Source organism: Coloeus monedula (genome assembly GCF_965178545.1).
Source record: "Coloeus monedula genome assembly, chromosome: 21".
NCBI classification, from domain to species: domain Eukaryota; kingdom Metazoa; phylum Chordata; class Aves; order Passeriformes; family Corvidae; genus Coloeus; species Coloeus monedula.
This window is the reverse complement of record NC_138801.1, coordinates 5,917,657-5,944,825: the sequence shown is the minus strand read 5'-3', so window position 1 is coordinate 5,944,825 and position 27,169 is coordinate 5,917,657. Positions and strand designations below refer to the sequence as shown.

The window sequence follows — 27,169 nt, the reverse complement described above, 5'->3', positions numbered from 1 at the left end:
GATGCTACTGGTCAATATTCACTGCAGACCACTAATGCTGCAGGGATAGGAGGTCTTTTTCTGGCTTTTTATCTTTTTCTAGGGTATCTGGATTTAAGGGGGTCCCAGAAATAACAAGTAAGAAGTTCCAAATGTGCAGGCAATGGCACAGCAAACTGGTCTTACAAAGGGTTTGATCCACACTGATACGGACAGAGGAAAAGGTTATGCCAGAGTAACCCACTGGGTCCCAGCTCACTGCTCAGCTAAAGAGCCCATCAGTTGTCACCCACTTCCCTTGGCCTGCCTTTAAACTGCTCTTGTACCTGCAGGTTGCTGCTCTCCTTTAGATGCATCGTTATATCAGTTTTCTCTCTGGAGATTTGCTGGAGTTCCAGGTGTGTGTGTGGAGAAACAGCATGGAAGTGTGTGGGAAGGGGGTGGGCATTGACCTTTCTTTGATTTTTTGTTTCTTTACCTTTTCGCTACACTTTCTGATGGTGGATGTGAGCTCACTCACTACCATATCCACACACTTCAGACTTGGCTCCTTCAACTTCTGCACCTGCTTTTTCACTATGGCTTCAAAAGCGAGGTCAGGCGTGAAGAGACCCGTTCTGCATGGCAGGGGGAAGGGTGGGAGGAAGCAACGAGGAAGAAGAAAGCAAAGCAGAGAAAGAGCAGGAAGGAGGAAGAAAGAAGGAAGGAAAAGGGAGAAGAGAGAAAACACAAGGCAAAATGAGAAGTGAGATTTTGGTTCATTCCATTAGCTTACTGAACCAGGTGAGCATTGCTATGGGGCCTGTGCACTGCCAAGTATCAGGAGAGTCTACAGGCAAATGGAAGTGGCAAAGGGGGAATGAGGTAGGAGCAGCTGGGCCAGTGAAATGGTGAGCTGTCAAGAGCAAGATGAGTGAATGGAGCCCCCAGGGATCAAGTGATCACTTCCTGAAGGAAAGCTTCTTGGGATTTCAAGACAAAACTTCTTGCCAGTGAGCCACTGCCTCTTTTCCTAGACATTCACCATTTCTCATATCTCTTTATCTTATTTCCCTTTCCTTCTCGCCATGGTTATCTCCCCCTCAAGTTTTCCTTATTTCAGCTGCAGGAAGCCTGAACAGGAGCCGGGCTAAGACCTGCAGAGGTCTATCACTTGTATCTTGTTTTGGCAGAACTGAACCAGCGTCTCTCAGTTTCAGGGATTCGGACAAACCACTCCACTTACAGAACATATTTCATCTCACCCACCTTCCCTGCAACATCAACCTCCTCAGTAAGAACAGATGTTCCCATTTAGGAAAATGCAAACATGCTACAAGACATCCATAGCTATACAAAGCACCCATTATACCTGCAGCATCAGACCCAACACAGGCCTGCTGTGATTTATAAGGAACTATTAATTTCCCCTGATATTATGTGGTCTGTGTTCTCAGTGGCTCCACTCAGGAAGAACAGAAAGTCCACAGAAACTAAAGTTACTAAAATATAGCCAGGATCAATCCAATTCAAGACTACTGCACCCAAAAAAATTTTTCAGCACTTCTTTTAACACTTCAGAGCTTCTACCAGGATGTTCTTTGTTACACAATCTGAGTTACTTGTCTTATCATGGGCCATTACTGCTTTGCCAGTACTTTCAGGGAATAACATCCCCTTGGCATGGGAAGGGGATACTACTTTTCTAAAGCTGCAGTTTATAACCACACCTGGGGTGCCTGCAGCTAACAACAAATCCTGGGATGGCTATAAATAACCACCACTTCATGTAAATCAGGTATCTACTCCTTCACCTCATCTTCCACATCTCTGCAGATAACACCTGCAAGTCCCCAAGCAACATCAGTATTAAAACACTCTTCAACACATATTATGAGATGTACAACCACTCTGCCTTTTAAGCAGCAAAGAGTTGGAATATATTACAGGATGTGGATTCACCCAAGGGTCTCTCCCTAGGTGCCAACAATGCCCCTTTTGAGCAAAGCAAGAGCATTTCCAGAGTTCAGTTCACACCCTCTGACCCAGCAGAGGATTCCTACTAATCCAGCTGCCCATCTAAGCTCAAGTTATGCTGTTTCCCCCACCAGACTTTGGGGGAAATCTGATTTTTTTAAAAAATTAGTCCCCTACAGTACCTGAGTATCACCTGAATGACAGTATTTTCTTTCTTCATATACAAAATAGTAACTATGGCTACTAGAGCACACACAGCACAAGTAGAACTGAAGTCAACCATGAACACCTTAGCAGTAGGATCCAAGTTGAAATGGAATCCTTTATTCCTGAATCTGTGACATTTCCCCTCCATCCATGTGGTCTTTTCTCCTCCTGTATTTCCCACCCTGCTGTACTCACTACCTGATCACTTGAGGAACTGCTGCCTTCGGAACAGATGGTTTATTCTAAAACTGTCAGTAAAAAGAGGAATGAAAAAGAAACAATGAAGTAAGAAATAGTGAAGGAAAGGATGCAATGGGAAAGAATCAATGGGAAGTTTTGAATAGCAACTGATGGATGGAGAACAAATCAAAAGAAGCTTCAGAGGGCATGAAAAAGAAGGGCCCTTCTGATCCAGTTAGCAGGTGACTCTGGATACTTGGCAGCCCGAGGGCCTGTGCTTACCTGTCAACAGGCTCTAATGGCAATTTTCTGGGTGCTTCCCACAGTCACACACCCCAAGAGAGGATAGCAGGACAGAAAAAGGAAGCTCCTCCAGCACTCTAGAAACCTGAGCAACCTCTCACTGCATCCACTTTGCTCTCCCAGTCTGTCCTGGGGGGCAAAGCACGTGCCTGCACACCTGAGCCCTTCTATTGAGGCTCCTGGCCCTAAGGACCAGGCACTTGTGCAAGGGATGGCAAGTGTTACCACTTGGGCACCTGTCCCCACCCTTGCAGAGAGGGGGTCAGACTCTGTGGAAACCCCCTGCAGTGCCCATTTACCTGCACCTGAATAGCCAGCAGCGAGTCCAGTTCCCAGTGCCCACCTAATCCTAACTGAGGTGCCTTTTCACCAGCACCCAGCCCAACCTGAAGCAGCAAGTCATAGCTGAGAAGATGGCACGAGTCATCTTATCTTGCTCTCTTTCAACCCCGACCTCATAAACAAAAGCTGCCACATCCAAAGGGCAGAATCAAGGCAGTTCCCTCCCCTGACCCCAAAAAATACCAGTATGGATCCCAAAGGGCAAAGCCTGATGCCCTCTCTTGAGAGGGAGAGAGCAGATGGACCCCAGAGGCTGATGAACATTTCTAACTTGCTTCTTCTCAGCCATGTGCTGCCATTCCAGATTAGGATATGGACCAAACCAGCCAGAAACCAAGCCAAACACCACAGCAACGTTTCCTTGAGATACAGCCCACAACCGTAAGTGCTGTAGCTCTGAATTTCAGCCCCATACATCCCCCAACAGCTTAACCCTCTAACTTCTACAAGAACAGAGAGCACAAAATTTAAATCCCAGCTCTGAAAGATTCACAGAGCAGGGCCATAGCACACATCCCACAGTGCTTCCTTTCTGTTTGGCTTGTTGGCTGGATCGCTCCAGGCTGGCTCTGCTCAGGTCTAGTCATGCTGAGGAGGTGGTGAAAACACCAAGTGTGGCTGCAGGCAAGTCCCTGCCCAGGTCACGATGCTGCACCGCAGCCAGCGAGCGGGTGGAAGGTGCCAACTCCATGCTGCCTCTGGTTACCTTCTTGGTGCACTGTCTAACAGTATTGATTAACTCCGAAATGACCATGTCCACGCATTTCAGGCAAGGTTCTTTAATCTTCTTCACCTGCTTTTTCACAATGGTCTCAAAGGCCATGTCAGGTGTGAAGAGACCGGTTCTAAACACCCAGGGTGGGGACAAGACAAGGCAGGAGGGGGAGAAGGGGCAAGGAGAATGTCACAGCGTTACACACACATCTCGGAGCAGGCACCGCCATCACCAAAACCCGGGACATTTAGGCTGGAAAGTGTCATGTCCCCTGGACAAGCCATGACTGGAGTCCATGAAAAATGAGGGATGCTTGGCACTTCCCAGGAAGGAGGTGCTGAGGGCAAAATGGATCTTAGCTGGACAGCCATGGCCAGGTTACCATTTTACCTCAGCCTAAGGGTGGCAGGGGCTCCTCAGTGTATTTGACCTCAGAGTTGTGCAGGAGATGAGGCCTGCTCTGGAAGATTTTCCTGATAGTTAGGACACTGACACCTCTGACACCCTTTATCAAGTTCAGCTGGCAACTGACCAAGAGAAAGGAATGAAAATAAATCTAGGTCAGTGTTTGTACACATCCCTGTGTACAGGAAGGGCTCCAACAGGCACCTTCCCAGGAGCAGCACAACTGAGGGTCTCAGGGCTGAACTTTCTGACAACTCACATTCACACTGAAGGGTACACAAACCTGTTTGCTAACTATGTGGGGCCAGTGGGACCCTGGTGATGGGCACACCAGTGCTCCCTCGGATCTCTAGGGGAGGAGAGGCTCTGTACCAACACTTGTTTTGAACAACTAACTGCTAGTTAATGTGAAAATCAACATTTTAGTTTTAATTAAACAAAGCAGTAATATGGGGTTGTATCCCTCTTCCTACCCTTTCATATGTGAAGGCCCAAGAAGGACGGAAAAGATGTCAAGTTACACAGGCTTTTACCTTTTAGGCTTCTGTGACTCCCACATGGGAAAAGAAAGCAAACTCACTTGAATGATTGTCCCTACTCCCAGATTCAAGGCAGAGGTTATCCCTCCCTTTGGCTGACCTACCGTACCTCTGAAGTCTTCAACTCCATTTGGAAGGTCTAGAAGTATTGACAAGGCTTTTCAGCCAGAGCTCTGCCTAGTGTGTGATACGTGCCTGATACCGTGGATGTTCTTGATGGCGTAGCTGATCTCCCGCCGCAGCTCCTTCTCATCAAACTCCATCTGCACCAGGACAGAATTCCATCAGAAACTTTATGACACTGATTTGCATAGCAGGACACAGCAGCAGACTTTGCAGAGAAGAGGTCCCATGCCAGCACTACCATGTGACACATGCGATACTAGCCCAAGCGTTGGATACAGAGTCCAGCCATAAAACTGCTGTGGCCAAAGCAGGACACCCTGGACACACGTGAACAGCTAAGGGCTTCCACTTACAGATGCCCTAGCTGCTCTTAAGGAGCTTCTTTGAGATAAAGCACTGAAGTGCTAGATGGCTTTCTAAAGCAAATTGGTTTGCCTCACAACATTTAACATGAGATCTTGGCAGTTGCATTTTCAGTGAACACCACAAATGGATAAACCATTTGGTGTGAATTGTAAATCTAACACAAGCAAGGCTATTTATTTCACTAGAATGGCCTCATCTTAATCAAATGTCAAAAAAAAAGGAAGCAGAATGCAAAAACTAATGAAGCAGAAAGATCTGGCTCTCAAATCTGTTCCACCTAACATTAAAAAATATATTTTCAGTATCCCTCTTTATCAGGTTAGTGTACTTCACCATCCAAGAAAAATGTCTTTCAATAAAAATCCTCTTCCACTTTCAAGAGGGGAGTACAGTTTCTACACTATTCCCACCTCTAGGCCATTGATAGGGGACAGACAGAAGTGATCCCAGGTATACCTACAATTCTTCTTCCTGCTTCTTAGGTATCTATTAGGTCAACTTTAGGTCCAGTCTGATACTCAGGAGCAAGGAAGTACAAGTTTCAGCACCATCCCTTCTATATGAAATTCAGTCATAGTAGCTTTGACATGAAATATCTGTGAGGGCATTCAGTCATTGATTTACCATTGGTTGTGTTAAAGTGATTTTTCACACTTAATTTAGCATTTAGGAATAAAGCCAAAGAAATATTGTCATTTAGTTCAGAGAAAGTTAAGTTCTGTAACAAGAACAGGGACAGAGGGAAGGGTCAGCACTATGGAAAGGTCCCAACAAAGGAGACAAACAAGTGAAAAAAGGTGTTAAAAGGGAAAACCATGAAACAAAGCAGCTGAAGAGAAAGTCTGCTGATGAAAGATAGCAAGTGGAGTAAGGAGGCAGACAGAAGTAGTAACAGATAACAGGCAACAAAAAGCGTATCTCAGCAGCATGGGGAAGCAGTACCTTCACCAGTTCAAAGGGGAAACGCTCATGGAAGATGCGGTTGATCCGAGCTCCTCCTGACAGCTCATAGGTGTCAATTTGGTCTCCAGAGCCTTCAATGCGTTTCTCAAAGTCCACAGCAAACTGCTGGACCATCCTGAAAGAAAACCCAAGAGCGTGAAGTGGAACTCATCGCTGAGCAGTCCTTTCTAGCAAGGGACACTGAGGCCACTTACTGAAGCAGAGCTTTGGTCTTGCGAGCAGGGTCATCAGGACGAAAGTTCTTGTACTCCTCCACCTCCTTCTCAATGGAGAGGAGCTGGCTCTGGAGCTTGTTCCGCAGCCCTGGCAGCGTGTCACGGATGTGGTTGGTCAATTGCTGCACAAGAAGAAGGTTTAAGACGACAGTAAACCTCTAGGTAGTTACTGGGAAGAGTTTGCTGCCTCCACACTACAAAACAGATGAAAGCTCCTCTCTGTGTTCAATTCTTCTGTGTGGTCCTAACAAAATGTCTACCCCAGGACAAATACCAGTTACGAGCTGAAGGTATTCCCCCTCCCCAGCTCCTGCCTATTGCCCCCCTCTACTCTTCACCTTCCATTTACCTTCTAGTCTGGTGCAAAACTCCCCTCCAACAAACCTGCTGATTCAAACCCAAGAATAAACTTCACATACAAGTATTAGCATTTGCTATTTACACAGAGGTAAAGGCTATTCTGCCTTCAGATTAGCACACCATTGACACCCAATGTGGTGGTAAAGCCCTTTTTTAAAAAAAAAGGGTGAAAAGGCAAGGTGGAAGGAGCCAAAATCACTCATGGGGCTCTAATAAGAGGGTTTGCACAAAGCACAGCTGCGGGAAACTCCAGTTTAAAGATGACCATTTGAATAAGGAGAAACAGGAAAGAGACCCTCTTCACTTCAGAGAGTATTTCAAGGGAGCAGAGAGGGAAGCAACAGTAAATTGCTACTGTATGAAAAATAGGGATAAGGTAGCCTCAATAAATGGGAAATGACTATTAGTATGCCATAAATACTGAGATCACAAGAATTTAGAAGGTATCTTTTAACTTATCCAGAAAGACCTTGCATCCTAATAGTGCATATACCACGAACCAACTATTGAATTTGAAAGCAAAAGGATAAATGCTGTGCTCTCTCTGCCTTTGGTGTGCAAGCTCCATTATTGGCCTCAATGTATTTCACAGCCAACGACACCAAGGGCAGCAGCTCTTCACTGTGGACAGTACCTGGTTCAGTACTTTCTGCAGAAAGGGGGTTCCCATGCGATCAGCCATGTGTCTGTAGGCTGGGTGGGAGAGAAAAAACTTTCTCTCTGCAGCCAGAGCTGCCTGAATGTCCTTCTTGCCATCTATGTCCTTCTGACTTCTGTTGACCACACCAATGTAACCTGTGAGAGTGGGGTTAGAGATCAGATGGTTGCAAAGATGTAAATGAGACTCAGACTTGAGAAGGAAGTTACTCAGCCAGCAGCATTACAAAAGGGGAATTCTAGTGGCAACACATTATTAGGGGCAATTGGAAGAGTTTAAAATTAGAATTTCCTTGAATGGCCCAGGTTCTGACATTTTGGCGTGCAGGACAAAAATGGGTATGGAACAGAGAATTAGCTTATTTATTACTGCTCCCCAAACACAAAGCACACTCCAGTCTCATTTATTTCAGACTCTCCTGTTATAAGTCCTTAGCACAGGTACTTTTGCCATGGCCACAGCCATGTACCACAGCCCAGAATTATTTAATCTCTTTACTATAGCAGCAAGAGGGGTGTTTTAGACATCTTTCACAGCTTGCCTTATTGAAAAGAAAGTAAAGATAAGAGCATAAAGTTGTGTTTCTGCTAGGACTACATATCAAGGTATAAATACCTAAAAAGTTCCTGTTAAACAGCATGACTGAGCCCGGTTCCCCAACTTTTCTCAGTTTTAGCTTGGAACAGAGATGGCTTAACCACAAGTTGTAAGAGATGTTACAGGAAGGGGATGCACTGGAGGAAGAGGATGAGGGCAGGACACCTCACAAAGGGAAAACAGAGGAAGGAGATCATGGACAAAGCATGAGGAAACATACCCCTACGGAGGGGAAGCAATTTGTTTTCTAACACATCTCGTGCATCAGTTCCTTCATCCATAAGATCCAGCTTAGTGATGACCCCAATGGTGCGTTGGCCTACGGAAAAAAACCACAAACATACTTGATCAAGCAAACAACTCATGTATTATTTTCTTCTGTTCACAGAGGTTACAGATTGCCCAACTTAGCTACTCAAGGGCTCTTAAACTCACACATTACGGCTCCCATCACGTACAAGAGGCCACAAGAGCAAAACAGACAAAAATCAAGACCAGTTCTCAGTTGTATCCTGCTGAATGCACAAGCTATGCCACAGCAGAAAAGGATTTTAGAGCATATTTTCCTAGCTCTTTCTAGGCCAAACGCAGATGATTAAAGGAAATGAAATTCTTCAACTCTTCAGAAATGGGGCTTAGACAAATGAAGGAAAAGGGAGTAGCAAAATTTCTACTACTGCAACTGTTAATACTCACTAATACCTCTCACAAGAATGCTTGTTGGCAAAGATGCATCCCAAGACAACAGACACGAGCCACAGCTACTGTGCTAATCACAGCCAAAGGAAAAGCAGGCCATTGTCTAGTAATGCCAGGATAAATTAGGAGACATTTACCTTGAGGATCCACCTCCTTTGCGATCTTCAGGGCATCAGAATTGGCCAAATCAGAGTTGGCTGGGGATACTGCCAAGATGAGGCAGTTCTCTTTGGTGACAAACTGCATGAGCATGTCTCGGATCTGGAACTCGATGTCAGGGGGCTGATCCCCTACAGGGACTTTTGTCATACCCGGCAGATCCACCAAGGTCAGGTTCAGGACTAGACACAGGACACAGGAGTTAGCATAAGGGATTGTTAAGGTAGGAATGTTCTGGTCCTAAGTATCACCTGTAGTTAAAGTGACTCCAATATATCACAGGGGTTAAGAGATGCACACACAAAAGCACACAGAGCTTTCTATTCCCTTCTTGTTACTGCTCAGTAAGAACTAGTTGCAGGTTGTTTCTAGTGTGATTGCCAATGATCTCATCACCCTTCCCTTTAAATCACTTGTTTTCACACTGATCAGGAAAACTGTGCCCTCAAAGTCCTTCCACAAATGCTATACTGAAGGGGAAAAGACGACAGTACTTTGTTTCCAGTTCATAATGGGCTGGAGAGCCTTCTAGAAGAGTTGGTCCCACTGCACTAGGACTCACCATGGGGAGAGTAGACTCGGAGATTGATGGGCACAGGGGAAATCCCTTTGTTGGAGCCAGTAACACGATCTGTTTCAGCCTCAATCTCCAAACGGACCTCCTCAAAATCAGTGAACTTCTTTCCTTTGCAGTGGAGGAACTCACCATATTCTATTTAAACAGAAGCAGAGAGCCAGAAATAGTCACCGAAATCAGAGAAACACTCAAAAGTGTGATGAAAGCATCACATCCTGAAGCACAACACAACAAAACACAACTGAAGGGATTAAGTCTGGCAAGGGCCTTTCCTGACAGAGTCTGCAGGTTGGAACAGAAGTTACTGCAGTCATATTTATGTGGTCAACATCTGAGATAGTTCAGTTGAGCCCAGCATCTTCACAGCCCAGCTTCTGTCTCAGCAGAGCTGGCATCCTCACTTGTCTTCAGCCAAGTAATAATCCAGGACATTCCCTGTTGATACTTACCAAACTTTGCATGCACCTGCCTGTGGCAGCTGTGGCTTCCCCAGCTACACTGGGAGGTACCGTGGTACCCAGGACTCGGAGTACCTCTGTATTAAAGTGCTGGGTGTAAACAACAGTCTCACTACTTATGAGAACAGACTCCAAATCTTGAGAGGAAAAAAAACCCCAAATCATCTCTTGACATGGTTTTGAATTGGCTGGTGGTTGAGACTTTTTGTATCAGTCCTTGAACAGGTTAACCACTACAAGAACCCTCTGTTCCAATTTTAAAGCCACCTAAAAGTTAAATTGTCTTCTTACTGTACATAAAATTTTTGTCAGGTGAACCTATCTATCAAGCACAGGAAGAGTACCTTGAAACATTCACTTGTCAACTCCTAGATGAGATCTTGACATAAATTAAGGGGTAATTAAAATATCCTACAAGTAAGTAGCAAAACCAGTGAACTGCCCAAAAGACCAGCCACAGAACTCTCAGATCTTTCTTCTACAGACCCCACTGTTCTCACACTGGATTTTCGTACATTATCTCACCCCCTTAATCCACTACATTTTCAGCAGGATCATCTGGCTTTTAGGTCTTACCTACTCATGAGAGTCACAGCGGCATAGGCAAAGGAAAATTATGATGTGTGTGCATGGAGCCTTGAATAATAAATTAAAACCAAAACAAAACATTAAGAAGCATTTTGCTTCTGGACACTTAATGCATCACATGTTAAACAGGCAAAAAGGCTGCAGGTGTTTTTTCCTGAGGAAGATTCTTATTTCTTTTCTCTAGTGAGCAGTGCCACTGATCAAATAATACCTTCCTGACTAACACAGCAGTCCAGCTGGACACACAGGGGAAGGGAGCTCACATACCTGTGCTGGCATTTACCAGCTGCAGGACCAGTGGGCGCCTGGTTACGATGCCAGATCCACGTGGCAGAAAGTCCCTGAAATGAAACAGGAAGTTTTGGATGAGTGAGTGATTGTTTCCTTCCCTTTTCACAGCTTTTCTGCTTATATAAGTATATATGGGTTCTAAGAGAGAGTCCCAGCCACGAGCACAAAGAAGTTTAAGGCATTAACACAAAGTGCTTCTCCTTGAGAAGGGCAAGAGCTTGTTCTGAAGTAGTTTATACTCACAGCACAGTCCCTCTAACCATGTCTGTGACAGCACAGCTCCTTCAGCTGAAGTTCCAAGTTAACAAGCCCATTTAATACAGCTGTCTGTGCTTCCATCAGAAAGAGAAGTTGAAGCAGAGCCAAAAAACTAGCGTGCCTCCTTTTGACAAAAACAATTACACAAATTCACTCACACCCTGCACTTGGGGCTTGAGAAGACACCACATTGTCCCAGTGTGCAAACACCACGTGATACAACTGAGAAAATAACCAGCAGCCAAAGGCTTGTCTCCAAACAGGGTCTCTCCCAGCTATAACTACTCAAGATATCAGTATTGCTAAGGCAAAAGCAGTAGTTTCCTTCTGTATTTACATGAATCCTGAATTTTTGTGTACTTCAAGTAATTTCAAGGGAAAGCAGCCTTTCACCAACATTCTCCAAATGCTGGCTTAGCAGCCACAGCCCACCAGTTCTCCTCTGCTTTTCCTTTTTTCCAATCCAAAGCTAGGCGTGTCCACTGCATTTGCTGATGACCTTGCTAGTTTGTGGCCTGGTTTTCTAGTACTTGGCTGTTCATGTGGCTCTTCAGGAGCCACTGAGCAGTTCTAAAAATATAATCAATTGCTTCCTTGCCTACTGGGAGAAGCATCACTTCAAAATATGTTTCCTACAGCATGAATATAGTTTTCTCTGTTGAAAGAAGCCCTGCCTACATTGGCAGGGTTCTGGCAGACAATCCTCCTTCCCTTCATAGCTGTGGCAAGGAATAATTTTGCTAATTCAGGAGTAACTATTAACTGCTGAATGAGAAATCCAGAGCTCTCCACTTTGCGATCTTCCTCTTAACCCTGCATGAACTTAACACTGACGAAGTCCATGAATATGAGAAATGAGTTTCTGTTTTGACACACCAGACAAGGCCTTGAGCAGCTCTCACTCCTGGTTTGGCCACTCATTTCCTACGTAACCCTATGCAAGTTATTCTGCTTCTCTGTATTTCCATTTCCTCAGTTATAAAAGTAATTCTCCATCTGCGGGGATGTCAGAATAACTTGGTAATATCAAAAACTGGAGAGCAGGTTCAAGTCAAATGAGTGTAAGGAGGCACCGTACATCCTCTAACATCTCAAAAATATCACCTGTTAATTACTATGTCAGGAATAATGGAACCTCTGGTACAACTTGACCAGTTAAAATTAGACTGAAACTCATTCTCATTATTTTAGACTTTCCAGAATTATAAAGAGTTAACTGGGGATTGCCTTTCATTTGTTTTTCAAATCATACAGCTCTAGTTTTTCCATTCCAGTGGGATTAACCCCGGAATCTTTAAGACACTGAGCCATTCTAACAGTTTTCTGCTATCTCAGCTCCATTCCTATAGATGTCTGTGGTCGATATGTGGAAAAGTCCTATCCTTGCATCAGTTTTTAGCATAACAAATCCATTTAAGATCCACTGAATTATTTTGAACTTGTACCTGAGAAAAAGGAATCCTATTACTACAGATTCCCTTTCCAGCACACCGAAACAGTCCTCTAGTTATTGGTTTCCAATTTGCAGTATCAAATCTTGCTTTACTGTAGAAAAAGGACCACTTGCATTTATAAGCATGAAATCAACAGGAAGCAAGATCCTATTCATGCTGGACTATGTTTTCCTGAATCCTTCTGCTTTGCTTAATATCCTGATTTCTCTACTGTCCTTATCATAGTTACTAAGAAAAAAAAAAATCTCAAGACAAAGATAGACAGAAAACCTACAGCATTGGGTTCCAGCATTATTAAAAAATTATTCAGTTTATTGTGTTAACTCAAGTAGCTCTGCTATTCCAAGCAAAAACCACCAAGTCGTCTAGAGGACAAGACAACAAATCCATAAGCCAAATCTTGTCACCTAAACCAACAATCTTTAGTGGTACTCTAGTTCTGAGTGAAAATGCATGCAAATCTGATCCCTAGTATCAGAAAATGAATGTGTGTTCATACCCACAAACTACTGAGAGGTACATGCAGTTCAACTTTCAAGCCTTCTGTATACTTGACTCCTATCAGGAGTTACAGCCAAAAAGCTTTATTAATAAAACCTACAACTTATGCAGTATCATCCCATTTTAGCCATGTTATTTCCTATTCTTCATTTCTTTTCTCTCTGCAGTCTGTTGGAAAAACTTCTTCCTCCTCCTGCTCCAGCTAAGCCTTTCAAATCATAGAAAATAAAAAGTAGGGATTAGTAAACTCGAGCTGGCTGAGTGCCAAGGAGCAGGAGGAGAGAGAGCCCTGCCTGCCCTCTTGCAGGGGGCACAAACTGCTGCTGCAAATAAACTACAACCACAGAGCACGTGTGGCACAGACAACATGCCCAGTACAGTCTGAGCTCGCTTCAGAGCCTGGAGGAAGAGCTACACACACACAGCTATTGCTCCAGAAAGAGCAGCCCAAAGTGATGACACCAAGTCAGAATCAGGAAGACAACACACCAGGTAAAAACCACCACGTGCCAGGTGACCTAGGCAGGCAAGAGCAGAGGAGTTAAACTGGCTTATTCACTTCCAGCAGGGGAGATGTAAAAGAGCAAGGCTGAGGGGGGAAAAAGAAAGATGGAATAAGTCTTCAGAGATAAAATGTTATAAAGGCTTTGAGTGCTGAGACAAGGCAGCCTCCAGCATGACACCAGAACCTCATTGCATACATCACTATACATGACTGTGCCTGAAATACGTTATTCAGGTTGAGGGCACCAACCCCCTGTTTTCCTCCTTCACTTTTTATCTTAAGAACTGGGATGTTCTTTTTCTGTTGCTTTGTTTGTAACACACAGAAGTGCATAACAACATTTGATTTCCGGTGCTTTAAAGCACAACACTGCCACTTCTCAAGGCTAGGCTTCATCTAGAAAATATACAAAGTAGCAGCTAAAACAGACAGAGCTGTATTCAGGGAATATAAATACTTAATTTGCTTGTAGCTTTCTTAGCTATTGACTCAAAATTCTGAATCAAAAGATTAAGGTATTGGTTCTAGCAATGCAATTCCAAGCATTTTAGCAGAGTTGGAAAACTAGGCTCAGATAACTACATTTCCCAAAACATCATTTATTGGAAGACTTATTTCTATGTATTTTACACTCATTTTTTTATTAACAACTCTCAGAGAGAGGATATTGAGGTAGGTAAATTCTTGGTCAGACCAGTGATAGATCTCTTCTAAACCAAGATGACAAAAAAGAACCAAAGATGCAAATCTTGACAGGTCTCAAGCTGAAAGAGTTCAGGCAGGAAAGTGACCTGAAAGGGCATTTATTGTTCTATTTTGCATTGCTCAGTTCTGAAGTGTTTACACAGTTCTAGCTACCTCGGGCAAGCCCAATCACAGCATCCCTTCCAGTCTTATTTCTATTTTCGTATGCAGAGCTGCATGAGAGTGCAGATTTGGGCTGAAAGCTGCATTAGTAACACAGTATAAAACATATTGAAGGGAAGGGAACCAATCTAGCAGTTACTGTAGAGCAACACTGAAACAAAATCCAAACACCTTGGAAACACATTAATACAATTTTGATGTCATGCAACAATACATTTATAATCAGGGCACTGGGAATTGGGGTTTCCTTGTTTTGTTGGTTTGTTTGTTTGAAGTTTTTAACTAAAGCCAGACACTATATACAAAGAGCCTTCATGCATTAGGTAAGTTAGAATCTGACAGAACAAAAAGGTTATTAGTGGCTATTGGTGACAAAAACCACCTTTACTCTATAAACAAGTTTTAGAATTCATTTAATGACTTGCACAGTACAGACAATTAGAAGTTAAAAGTATCATCAACCAAAGACACTTTGCCCAGACTATTCATAAAACAAAGGAGATTGACAAACTGCTTGTATAATTCAACATATATTATATGGAAAGGGAAGCAAAGATAGATGCAATCAAAAAAAGTAGGACAGATACCCATATGGAAAGCTTGGGAGTACCTGAAGAGGCACACACTGAAACCTTCAGACATGTTTCTTGTGTTTATTCACTGTTGCTACACTGAAGAAAATGTGACTGTCTCCATTAAAAGAAACTGAGATGAGCTAGTTTGCTGCAGTAGAGGTACATTTGTGTCCACACATACACAGTTTGTTGGACCAAAGAATACTTGTTTACTCCTTTGGTCAAACACTTGATCTGATGTTTTCCTGTTAAATGAGATACAGAGATCTCTGGAGGAGGAGCAAGTCTTAGAGCATCTCAGTGATTGCTACGGGCATGTTGTGCCTGGTCCACCAGCTTTGCTAGAATAAATGCTCTCAATCCCGATAAGCACAAGACGAGTGATTGCAGGAGCCAGTCTGTCCCTTCATGCTTTGCCAGAAGTGTCAGCTCACTGCTTTAGGTTTGTGCTCTAAGGCTTAGAGATTCCTGTAACGTTTACAATGCTGTTTCATTCCAGCAGTCTGGTATTCGCAAACCTCTTTATGACCCTGTAGCCATGATATCAGAAGTGATAACCACAATTTCTTAACAAGGAAGGGCAAGAACATACTGATGGCATCCCCACACATCAGCTCAGGCTGCAATTGCTTCTCCATGGATTCCCTTCTACTGCAAATATGAGCATCATTTATTCCCTCTTTCCACCAAATTCAAGTTTTGCACCTTCTCCATCCACTGGCAATCTGTATTTTTGAAAGGACTTTGAGTCAAAGCTTTTTCATGCATGATTATTGTCTTCACTGAAGTTGCAACAGAGCTCTTCAGCAGTCAAAACCAGAACAGAGCCCGTGGTACGGTCTCTTGTTCTACATGGAAGAGAGACCAAATGCTTGCTTTCCCTGTCTCCAGAGAAGCTGGAAGGCTCGGAAAGCTGTTTGTAGAGGGCTCTGAAATACAAATCTAGGCCTAGTCTAGACAAACCAACACAGCATTGTTGCAGTCAATTGTTTGCCAGAATTGTGAGATTCTTGAATTAGAATGCACTAGAGAACGTAAAGCCTCAATTAAAGAGCCCAAACAGCAGTTTATGAAGACATAAAACTAGTTGCAAAGAATAGAAGGGAACACCAGCATCTGATCATTTAATTTTAATTTGATTTCCTATTATACATCTATAGACAAATAGTGCGTTAACAGATGTGATTAATCCCCAGTTTGGATTATATTAGTTTCAGAAAATTAAAATTCACACAGCCTCCATGATTTCACATGGCTGTTTGTATTTTAATTTGAGTATTTGTAACTTCCGGTGTTCTGATGGTGCCTGAGGACAGCATTCAATCAGAAATGCACTGCCCAAAGCACTGTGCCAATATACCACAAGAAATACAGTTCTGTCCCTATGGATTTTACTGGCTGGTTACACAGTTCAGACCTGCTCCTGCTTAAGCTTCAAACTATTTTCATCTGTCAAGGCTTATAATTTATCATTCACCATTCTCACACACCCAGATCAGTAGTTCCTCCCTAGCTCACGATGGCACAGTGCTTTACAAGCCAATCTAGGGGTATTGGTACCTTTGATGTATGATTCTTCTGATTACTGCGCCCATCAGCAACATTCACATCTTCATAAAAGCTGCATTCTATGGACAGCTTATACATTTATCTGAACAGCGCTTCATCTCACAGCACTTGTACTTTCAAACATGCTCTTACTTCAGCACATCAAAATGAATCCTTAGCACACAGGCTGACCCCTATGGGGAACATTAACCACACACTAAAAATATTTACTATTAATCATATTGACTCCTAAAACAAACACCTGAGAAACAGGAGGAGCTTTGTACTTCTTGGTCACTCCTGGTGCGCCTTCACAACAGACATCATGTAGTTCTACTAGAAGGAAGAGGATGTAGAACTGCCCTTGGAGCACCTTCCTGGTGCTCTGATCCTTCAAGCAACATGCAAGTACATTCGCAAGCAATTCCATAACTCAGGTGTGGGGCAAGAACGAGGACAAATTTGTTCTTTCCTCTGCCACCCAGCAGGTTGCCAAAAGGGATGCATTGCAGATTCAGAGTTTCCTGCTAACTTGGTTGACTCTGTGAGCTCTTCTTGTGCCTGAGTCAAAGCACTTCTCAACTAAAAAAAGCTGGACAGGCCAAGAGCAACAGCAAGCATTAAAAACAGGTGCATTATGAAAAAAAACATACATCAACCTGCTAGTTTGTTTTTCTCTGCCCTCAGCTCTCATATTCCTTTCATACTGCATGATGTGAACTTGTACACAAGCCATACAGATTCATAATCATGTGGTTAGTCTTGTTCCTAGTTAGGCCATGATTTTTTCCATTAAAGTTAGCACCTTTAGATAACTTTAAGCCAGAGGATGTGCATTGTTTATCAGCCAATCACCACAGCACAAGTGTGCCTAGTCCTGAGCCACAGTGAACAAGAGCAATTCCATAAGCACTCAGTATAATGTAACTTCTTAGGATGCAATTGGTACTGGTCACACAATGGATACATATAGAAAATAAAGATCTATTGTAAGTACACAATTTTCCAGTATACTGGCGATATTATTGTGCACAACGATTCATTATTCAAGAAAACAATTGTGAAAAATAAAGACAGGCAATAGTTCATGAGTGTCATCATAATATACATGTTAGGAGAAACAAAAAAATTGAAGAGAAAGCTTCCCACTGCCTTGTACCTTGAGTTCCTATTTACAATAGTGTAGAGGGAGGTTAACACTATTGTACTGTCTTGGAACACTTATAATTGCTTTGTTAAATTGTTCTGGCCCTCAGACAGCCTCTCTAATACCTGGCCACTTCTCCCCAGTACAGCTCCCCAGGTCAGGAAGCAAAAGGGCCAAGGAGCCTCTTAAGTGTGGGACTTTGCTGTGCTTAAGTTGAGTTCCCAAAGACCGTCCTAGAAAATTCACAGGTGCTGCCCAAGCAGGGCAAAACACAAGTGCCAGTATAAGCTGGACACATTTACAACATAATACTGGATAATTCACAAACACGAGTCAGAGAGAGTAGAGAATGAAGTAGAAAGTAACTTCTGAAGTTGGCACCTTTTCCCAATCTGCCTCAAGTTGCTCTATTCCTATTGGGTGCAAAATTGGTTGCTCTATTGGGTGCAAAATTGCACCCAATACCAGCACAGGGCCCAGCAGGGATGTTCTGCCCAAAGTTTTGTGCAGACTGAGGCACTGAGGTCTTCAAACATGAAAGGACAGCAACTATGTTAATTCAGTGTAATAAGTAAGTGTAGCAATAGCAGTATTACATGTTCACATCACATCCTGCTCCAGAACTGACATGATTCTCATCACAAGAATTGTCTTTGCTGGGTTTCCTATGCCCTTTTTACCACTGACCAGGATGTGACGTGTTCTGGAGATCTCCTGCATCTTTTTCCCACACTTTGCTCTCACTTCCTTCAAAATAAGAAAAATATAGTGTATTTATATAGAGTTAATATATAAACTCAATAAAGCCACAGCTGAAACCTACATTTATTGCAAAACATTTCAAAAACCACAGTGACCCCACACCACAGGCTCTGCTGAAAAGACAAGAAACCTTTCAGGAGACTGCCCCCTCCAAGAGAATCCACCTCCATAGAAAGCTGCATGCTTGGCTGTTTGAAAGCCTACACAATGAGTTTGACAAATCAAATCCAGTTCCTTGTGGACAGGCATAATGGTGAGGTTTGTTTCACTGACATTTGGGGTAAATGACGTGCCATGAAGAGACAGAAGTTGAATTTCAAGCTTCCATCTCAGCCATTTCATCATCAGCTTGTCTCCTCACCCTGGGACACAACACAATTCCTGGCCACTGATCTACACACACAGAGGTGACAGTGACCAGTACTGTTGTCTGGGTAATTTTTGGTAGTGTCCAGATCCTTCCTACAGAACAGGACAAAGATTTTTGTTACTGGAAGGCATTGTCATATTCATGTGCTCTTGTGTCTCTGGGAGGGCCCACATGCCTTGAACATCAGAAGTGTTAATCAAAAATGTGTCTTTCCCACTCAGAATGTGTTTGTTGAGTCAAGTGCGGGCTGAGGGGGCTCAGAAAATGAGAGGGGACACCCTGGACAATATTCTCTCACATCACCGATACTTCAGCTGCAGGGGCTGTTCAGACTTCTGCCTGCAGCACCTTCCTTAACACTGCTAAAGCCAGAAGGAAAGCCCATAGCAATTTTTATATGAACACTCACCTGGAAACAGCTCTCTCTCCCACCCCTCCTCAAGTGCACTAAATTCTGCTTTCTGGCTTATCTCTCACTGCACAGACTGATTCCCAGGAGCCATCCATGGCAGTTGGTGCCTCTCTCATTCACTTTTTCCACATCTCCTTTCTCTGCATCTCAGCCCCTCTCCAGCACACACCTCTATACAGGTTGTTGGAAGCAGTGGGATAAGATAAGTTTTGCTATTGTTTATTTTCATTTGAATCCTTTGGGCTGATTTTTCTGTTTCACACTCCACTAGCTTCAGGACAGATCAAAATCTGGAAGACAGCTGTGTGCATCATGCCAAGTCATGGCTGTTCTGGAGCCACTGTGCACCAGTTAATCAGATGCACAACTACAGAGCTGTAGAGCCTGAGGGCCTGCCAGCCTGCAGACTAAACTGACATAGCGAAGAGTTTGCCCCAAGGCATTTCTGCTGCTGTATGTCTACAGTAATTCCAAAGAAGCCAGCACACCCCAGCTTTATGCTTGGTAGACCTTACAGCAGGATCTGGCCTGACTTTCAAGGTCTATATACATATTTTTAGATGACCTGAAAGTAAGGCAGAGATGCTGCTGCGTTCTTCTGATGCACCTCTGCAAATCCATAACCAGGTTTATCCCATCCAATTGATTTACTGGCTGTACTACAAAGCATAAAGCAAGAATTTCTGCTAGAAGCTGCCCTTCATCCTGAACTCAGTTTATATAACATGGAATATAGGAAGTCCCTATATACAGTAAGGGGAGACAGAAGCTGAGCAAAAAGAATTTCTCCCCATTAGAGACAGTTACATAGGTCCTGTCCTACATTTGTAGGAAACAAGGGAGTACCTTGGGAAAAGGTTCAAGCACACACAGGCATTACCCTTTCCGTCAGTTTTCCATGGTCTGCTTTCTTTCTATCTAGAAATCCAAGCTCTCCCTCTCAGTCAGTGCTAGAGCCTGAAATACAGAGGTGTTGGTTAACTCCTTCAGAAGGATCAGCACTGGGATCTTGCACAAGGGCACCAGGCCTGTTTGAAGAGATTCAGTTCTACAGACCGCTAGGAATGTATGGGGTTTAGTAAAAACGCCTCTTATTTGAACCTGAGGTTGATGTCCATGCTTTGATTCTTTCTGTTGTTTCACGAAGGAAACAACCTTGTTTCCTTTGTTGTTACCTTTCATTTTTGAAAAAAAGGTCTCAAAATCATCATCTCCAGTCACAGCGCTTCAAGTGCTGGGACTTTCTGAGAGCAGTACAACGAACTGGAAGTACAGTAATTTCATCAGCAAGCAATCACTTGAAGCCTGTCTGAAAGATCTCAGCTTCCTCCAGACCTTGTAGACACCACAAATAGTTTTCAGCTCTTACCTAAAAGGTGTGGTGAGGCACAAGCACAGCTCATTCCCTCAGCCATCCCAACTGAGGAGTCTGGGTGCAGCTGCCTGCACTGTAATGCAGCCCTCCTTTGGGGCTACGAGCAACCAAGGTTAAACTTTGCTTTCAAGTGCCATGGAGGGCTGTGACCCTGGGAATCCTGCAATGGGAGCAGATTGGAGCCACGTGCTTCTCTCCCTAATTGTGATCACTGACTGATAGATAATCCCTTCATGGGCTGCTGCTCTACAATTGTTGTACAGCAACCAATCCAATCTGAGAGCCAGAACGAGGCCGGGGGGGGGGATAATTCCCCTCCCACTTCCCTAAAACATGGTGAAATCCACTGTTTCCATAGAAACAAATGAGTTTGATATCCACACAGCTCTTGCATCCCTCACTGGTGGGCATCAGCCCCAAGCTGCTGAGGTTTTAACCAAGTATCTACAGCTATAGGTCAAGAGTTTGGAGGAGAAACAAGAGGCACTCCAAGCATGCAAACCCGACCACCTCATCCAAAATGTCATTTGCTTCAGTTCATCTCTGCTGTGAGATAATTAATCAGGAATATTCTTCCCCTCCTCCATTTTGAGGGTTATCTGCTAGCTCCCTCCCTGCTATCTTCCTGCAGATGGGTTAGTCCAGAATACGCAAGGACGTAGAACACAGATGGGAAATCAAAACAGAACACTCCAGCACCTCACGTGCACTTGTGAGCCAATTTACTCTGTGTTTCTGCAGATAAAAAACTGTAAAGGCATTTTCTTGTTTGGAGCTCTGCATTTTACTGCAGAGAATTATTTAGAGAGTGGTACAGCCTAGAGTGCACTGCCTGATCTCAAAAAGTCACTGCCCGTTATAGCAAATGCCGCATTGACTCTAGGCTGCAGAGCTGGGGAAGCAGAGTCTGGAGAGAGCGGAAAATTGCAGCACTGCTGCTGTGCAGCTTCCTCTAGGATTTTCTGAGTAATAGAAAATGAAGTCCTGGATTTTGTTTGCTGCCTTGGGATATTCACGGTAAAGAATAATACAGCACTGATTCTGCATGACAATATCAGGAACTCAAGAGAATAAGCCTGGTGTATCCTCAATGGATGTGGCAGTAAGGATTACACATTCATGGAAAATGCAGTTTTGATTTCAAGAATTACAATCCCAGGAGAAAGGAAACAAGGATGGTTTTACTCATGTGAAAAAAAAAAAAAACAAACCCACACCAGAAATATTGCACTGCCCGATGTGTTCTCCACCCCAGAAACTGTAAACCAGACCTTTATGTCTGCCTGATTTAAGTTTCACCATCACAGCACAAAAGCAAGTTTTCCTCTTGCTACTTCAAAAGCATATATACGCTGGCAAAAATTTCTGTGCAATCGCAGAATCTCCCTGTAATTTCCAGACAGTCTCCAAGAAGAAAATACCAAGCAGCAGCAACACCCCAGAGCATCAAATTAGTTCAGTCCCTATGACAGTAGTGAAGAAACAGGTTTTCTTAAGGCCAGAAAGGTAAACCCATGACCCAGCATCTTTGTCTCTTTTTCAAGCCGCACTTATCTGTCATAACACCACAGCAATGCTGCTCTGCTTTGGCACAAACAAATCCACCGACAACCCCTGGCTCTACTGTAACAGAAAGGCTGCAGCCTTGAAAAACATGACCTGTTCAGCACCTGCAACTTGAGCTGTGAGAAAACAAAAGGACAAGCTGTACACTAAAACTCTGGGACAGGGATGGCTGATGGGAAAACACAGCCACAGTAACACCCCAGGATTAATGGATGTTAAGACCGACAAGCAGCAGGCTGACCTTGCTATTTCCCACCACCAGTGTCTTAATCTCTGGAGCCAGGACGCAGCTGAGTCCAGACTAAAGGCTGCTCAGCAGTAGAGGCTCTCCTGTGTTCTAAGACACCATTATACTGTGCAGCAGTAACTAATATTCACACTACTCATCGCATGGACACTCTGGATAAAAAAGGGGATTATCCCCCTTTTTGTCCTTCTCTCCTTCAGAGAAGGAAACCACATACAACAGCAAATTCAAAGATATCAAATACTTGGGCTAAGTATAATCTTGGATTTCTTGTCAAAACTACACCTCTGGAGTCCTGGTATTTACTGCAAGACCCAAGAGAAGAACAAATGTAGCTGGAGGCACATTTCATCACTGCAGCATGACACTTCCTCTACTTCCAGACACCGTGTGCTAGAAAAGGAGACAGGCTGCCCAGAGCCCGAATTCCTTAAAGGGTACATACAGCTGAAAGAGTTCATTGGAAAAGGGAAAGTCCCTTTGATGAGCCCACAGATACAAAGCTAAACAGAACCGGCATGAGGAAGGATGGTACCTCAACAAGCCATGATGTGCTGTTTGTGGCCACACATAGGTGGTGGGTTTATAAAGCTGAATGCATGTACCCGGATAGTTTATCTCAGGTCAGTGGTAAGAGGCAGAGTGTGTTGTGGATGGGGAGGTAGCCTGCTTCCCTTCCAACAGGCCAGGCAGGAAGGACAGAATTCCATGGGGTAACAGAGTTATGCTGCATTCAGGCATCCTGACCAAACTGTTCACAGTGCCTGGCTGTCCTGCAGAGGGAATTTAAGATGCCAATTTACATCTCTGCTCTGCCTGAAGAAGTATGCAGGAACAGTGCCACATTCCTTGCTACGCACTGCACCTCTGCGGCTCCAGATATAATTAGGATCAACCCAGGCTGGGAACATGGTACAGAGGCACTGCCCCTTGAGCCCTTGAAGAAGACCCAGCAGACTGATTGCAAACACCTCTAGTGCAGAGCAAAGTCAGAAGCATTAAACTCTACTTAAGAAACCACACAAGACATCTCCATTTCAGGCTATACCAGAACAAAAATTGGATCAATAGTCCCAGAAGAGATGAGCTCTGACCTCCTGTCTGGTTCCAATGTGCCTGCCAAAGTGCTTTTGATCAACCACTGGAACAGCACTTCTGATGCCACAAGGAACATTTTGCTCTAATCAAATTGGGGCAGCGACCATGGGAGGTGACAAAAAGGCTGGGCTTAATTCAACAAAAAAAAAGAGGAAGATCAAAAAAGGTGTTGCCTTATCAGTGGGCATTCTGAATCCATAGAAAAACTGTGGCATAGTGACTTGGACAGACCACAGTCTTACAGCCTTCCACTCCTTTCCTTATTTTCCACAAGTAAAGGGTTCAACTAAATTTCTCCCCCTTGTATCTCCACTCCACTTGTTTAAACTAACACACTGATTTCTAAGACATCTGCTTTTGCCCCTCCAGGTATCCAGTGTGAGTTCAACTTTGTCCGAGCAGAAGTTGGCAAAATACCAAGTGCTAATGCAGTACCTGACTTATTCTTTTGCAGTAAGCATTCTTTAAATAGAATTCCTTCAATAGTCTATACAAATTCATTCAGGAAATGGACCTCTTTCTCCAAAATGAGTTTGAGGTGCCTGGTAGTTTGCAGGCCTGAGATAACAAACACATCTTGCATGAATATGCATAAACAGAGTAATTCTTAGGAACAGGAACAAATCAAAGTAGCAAAGCCCAATGGGAAGAAGTTTGTTGCTGGGATCTCTGCTGTGAGCTGCACGATGTAGAAGAGGTGACCTGAGCTTCAGTACTGGAGCTGCAGCATCAGCTCTGCAGTGTGACACATGTCATGCACCAATCCCTGAGGGTATTCTGCATTTCAGAACATACCAACCTCCTCCTTACCCGCAGCTTTAACCCCACTGCGACAGATCTCCTCTCAAGGCCATCACCATGCTCAGGCAATTCCCAGCTATTCATAGAGGAACTTCTATTAAAAGTAAAAGCACAATCAGCTTAAGAAATAGCCAGAGATTACACAAGAGATCACAGCAGTCAGAAAGAGAGAAAACCTAACATGTATTAGAATCGAGGGGTCCCATCCTGACCCAGAGCAGTGTAAGCTCAGAGTAAATCATAAAAAAGTCAGTGAGGCTAAATTCAGCATAAAACCTGTGAGGACTAGAGCTTTGTTGTTTATTGACTTAATTCTGAACTAAGAGGTCATCAGATATATTTCCCTGCTGACAGGGAATTGTTCCTGTGCTGCAAGGCAGGTGGCAAATGGACAGTCATTATAAGCCCCATTTTTAGAAGTTTGTAACTACTTGGATGAGGAAGAGCTCTCGGGGCTGAAACAGCCTGTTAATTTGTCAGAGTCCTGAGCCAGATCCTACGTAACTTACTCTGTCTTTACACACGTAAGACTGGCAGGAAAACAAAGAGGAGGAACTGAACAAAGACTTCAAGATTTTTGCCTTTAGGTATCTCTTTCCTTGTTCTAACAAATTCAGCACCACCTCCCCCACCCCTGGATCTCCATTCTCAATTTTTTAAAAAAAGGGAAAAATTGTAGTTTGTCCTAGTGCTCTCCAGGGTAAGTTAGCTGTGCTGTGAAAACATTTGCAGATGTTGAGAACTGACTGCTCAGCATCTCTGTAGACTTCTGCCTATTGATATGAGAACGGGTCTGAATGCAGCTGAAAAACCACTCTGAAATACAGCTGCAATTAATGATCAGCTTTTAGACAGCATTCCAGCAACACTGCCCAGCTTTGCAGCCAAAATCCACAGCAGTATCAGCTTAACACTGGCTGTGTCCTCTCTTAGCATCACATATACTACACCGGCCACTCTTGCAGCGAGAGTGTTTCCCAGCCCCAAAATGACAGTCAGAGCAGTCAGGCAGGAGCTGAGCACTTCTCACATCTGTTATGGTTGTATTAACTCTTCACCCTTCCACAGGGCTGCAACAATGCAGCCTAAAGCCACAAGAAACAGGAAAGGGAGAGTTAAAGGAGACTGTTGAGGCAATACATTATTAAAATAGTATTTTCAGCCCCAGAGACTCCAGTTCAACTCCCATTTCCGTCACAAGTGAGGTACTGGGTTTATTCCAAACCTCATTTATTGTTCATTGCAACTGCAACACAAGTATTTTAGCAGAGCTTATAGTTTTGAGAGTAAGCCCTGATTTTTAGGAAGGGAAGAGATGACAGTGCAGGTTTTAGAAGTTTTGGGATTCTTTATACTTGTCTCCAGAAGCATTTAGGGAAACAGCATCTTTTGGAGAAAAAAAATACCCTCAAACCTCCATGCTGGAAATTGCTGTTTTCAATACAAAAGCTACACTGCTCTTCTGTTAGCTCAGTTGCTGTGGCCAGGGCTCTAAGAAAAGCCACACAAGTCACAAGACTTGCAGAAAAATGGCAGAAGCTGGCAAGTTTGCTTCCAGTCAGCAAGACACAGCTTGAGGAGCTTGCATAACGTCTGCTTCCAAGAAGCTTCCAAAAGCATGTTATGCTGAATTGCAATAAGCTACTAACCAGGGACCATGTCACTTCCATTTGGTCATGGCTGGGTCTGCCAAAATTTGCCATGTCAGATGCTCTGGAGAAAACAGAGACACTGTTAAGATTTCAGACTCAGGGCTCATTCTTCCTGTATTGTGTCTTGCAGGAAAGCAAAGCAGTTATCTACTACAGTCAGCACCAGGCTCAGAGCTGTGACAAACCTGAAGGTCACAAAGGAAGCAAACACCAGCAACTTAATTGTCCTGTCTGCCCACCTACATAAGACAGCTTAAGAAAACTATGGAGCCACTTTATAGTCAACTGTTATTAAAATATTCACTAATAGGACTTTGAAAACAAAGCTGGACCTAAGTACAAAGTATCAGTGGGTCACCTGGAATAATTGTTTAAACATCTAACATTAAATTGTGCCCTCAGTTTCCTGTCACAGCGTTTTGATGCAGTCTTGCCTGCTCATCAGTAAACACTGAAATGTTCTCAGCTCTCTCTTCCCAGCTACCCCAGTATCTATAGTAGTTAGTTCTGAGTAACACATCCAGTCTGCATTACCAAACTCCATCAAGTCACCCCAAAATAGGCAGGATGTGTACTTTAGAAGGCTCACAGACAAATTTAAATTAAGAGAAATAACTTTTTGCAGTTTTTCAGAACCAGTCCTGCTTGCAGGCTGACCACCTCCAAACCTGACCAGAACATCCAAGTGCTGAAAGTCTCTAGGTACAAAACCCTGGGCTCATTCCTCTTTAGGGCTGTGCTATACATCCCTGCCCTGAAAGACCATGCTCAAAAAATCAAGTGCTACCAGGCCATCTAGGGCAGCCTCTCATCTCCAAGAGTTTTCTAAGAACACACTCACTCCTCAAATCCTGCACCTGATCTATGCCAGCAGCCAAAGGTGGCTGCACCAGACCCAACCTCAGCAGAGCAGACCTAAGGAACCTGCAAAATACTGAGCAAATCAACCTGCATGAAGAACTACATTTCTTGGCACAGCACTTCTACAGAGAAGGCAGACCTTTGCAAGGGCTCAGACAGACACTGGAGTGCCATCTTTAGAGTTTTCATTTATTGTTAAGAAAAACAGTTTATGTGCTATTTCAAGTGTCCACTAATGATATACACCTACATGACATGAGAGACACCAACAGCCTCTCCTTTAAGGATGGAGAAAAAGGTAAAAAAATTCATCGCTAAGAATTTAGCTTCAGAGCAAGGAACAGAATTCTACCACATGTCCACTTGCCTGTAATCAGAGACAATATTCTTTAACCATGAGATTCCACTCTCTACCAGAATGTGCAAAACCAGGTTGGAGACCAGGAAGAGAAAATTTCAAGTAGAATGAGAAATTGTCCCACTAGTA

At 43.7% G+C, this 27,169-nt stretch overlaps 1 protein-coding gene across 9 annotated transcripts in view; it reads right to left on the bottom strand.

Moving 5' to 3' along the window:
* DNM1 (dynamin 1) overlaps positions 1-27,169 on the bottom strand; it is a gene marked incomplete at its 3' end in the record, with an annotated part of 65,819 nt that overhangs the window by 31,528 nt on the left and 7,122 nt on the right. For 7 of the 9 annotated variants that reach the window (XM_082294991.1, XM_082294992.1, XM_082294993.1 and 4 more), the window contains exons 2-10: positions 10,660-10,733; positions 9,332-9,481; positions 8,748-8,951; positions 8,132-8,230; positions 7,291-7,451; positions 6,276-6,418; positions 6,061-6,196; positions 4,822-4,889; positions 3,674-3,812 (exon numbers count right to left, since the gene is read on the bottom strand). In XM_082294991.1, coding sequence (XP_082151117.1) covers positions 3,674-3,812; positions 4,822-4,889; positions 6,061-6,196; positions 6,276-6,418; positions 7,291-7,451; positions 8,132-8,230; positions 8,748-8,951; positions 9,332-9,481; positions 10,660-10,733 — 1,174 coding nt within the window. Of the gene's footprint in view, positions 1-457; positions 597-3,673; positions 3,813-4,821; positions 4,890-6,060; positions 6,197-6,275; positions 6,419-7,290; positions 7,452-8,131; positions 8,231-8,747; positions 8,952-9,331; positions 9,482-10,659; positions 10,734-27,169 lie in introns of all 9 variants that reach the window. The other 2 variants (XM_082294994.1, XM_082294996.1) reach the window with 1 other exon arrangement.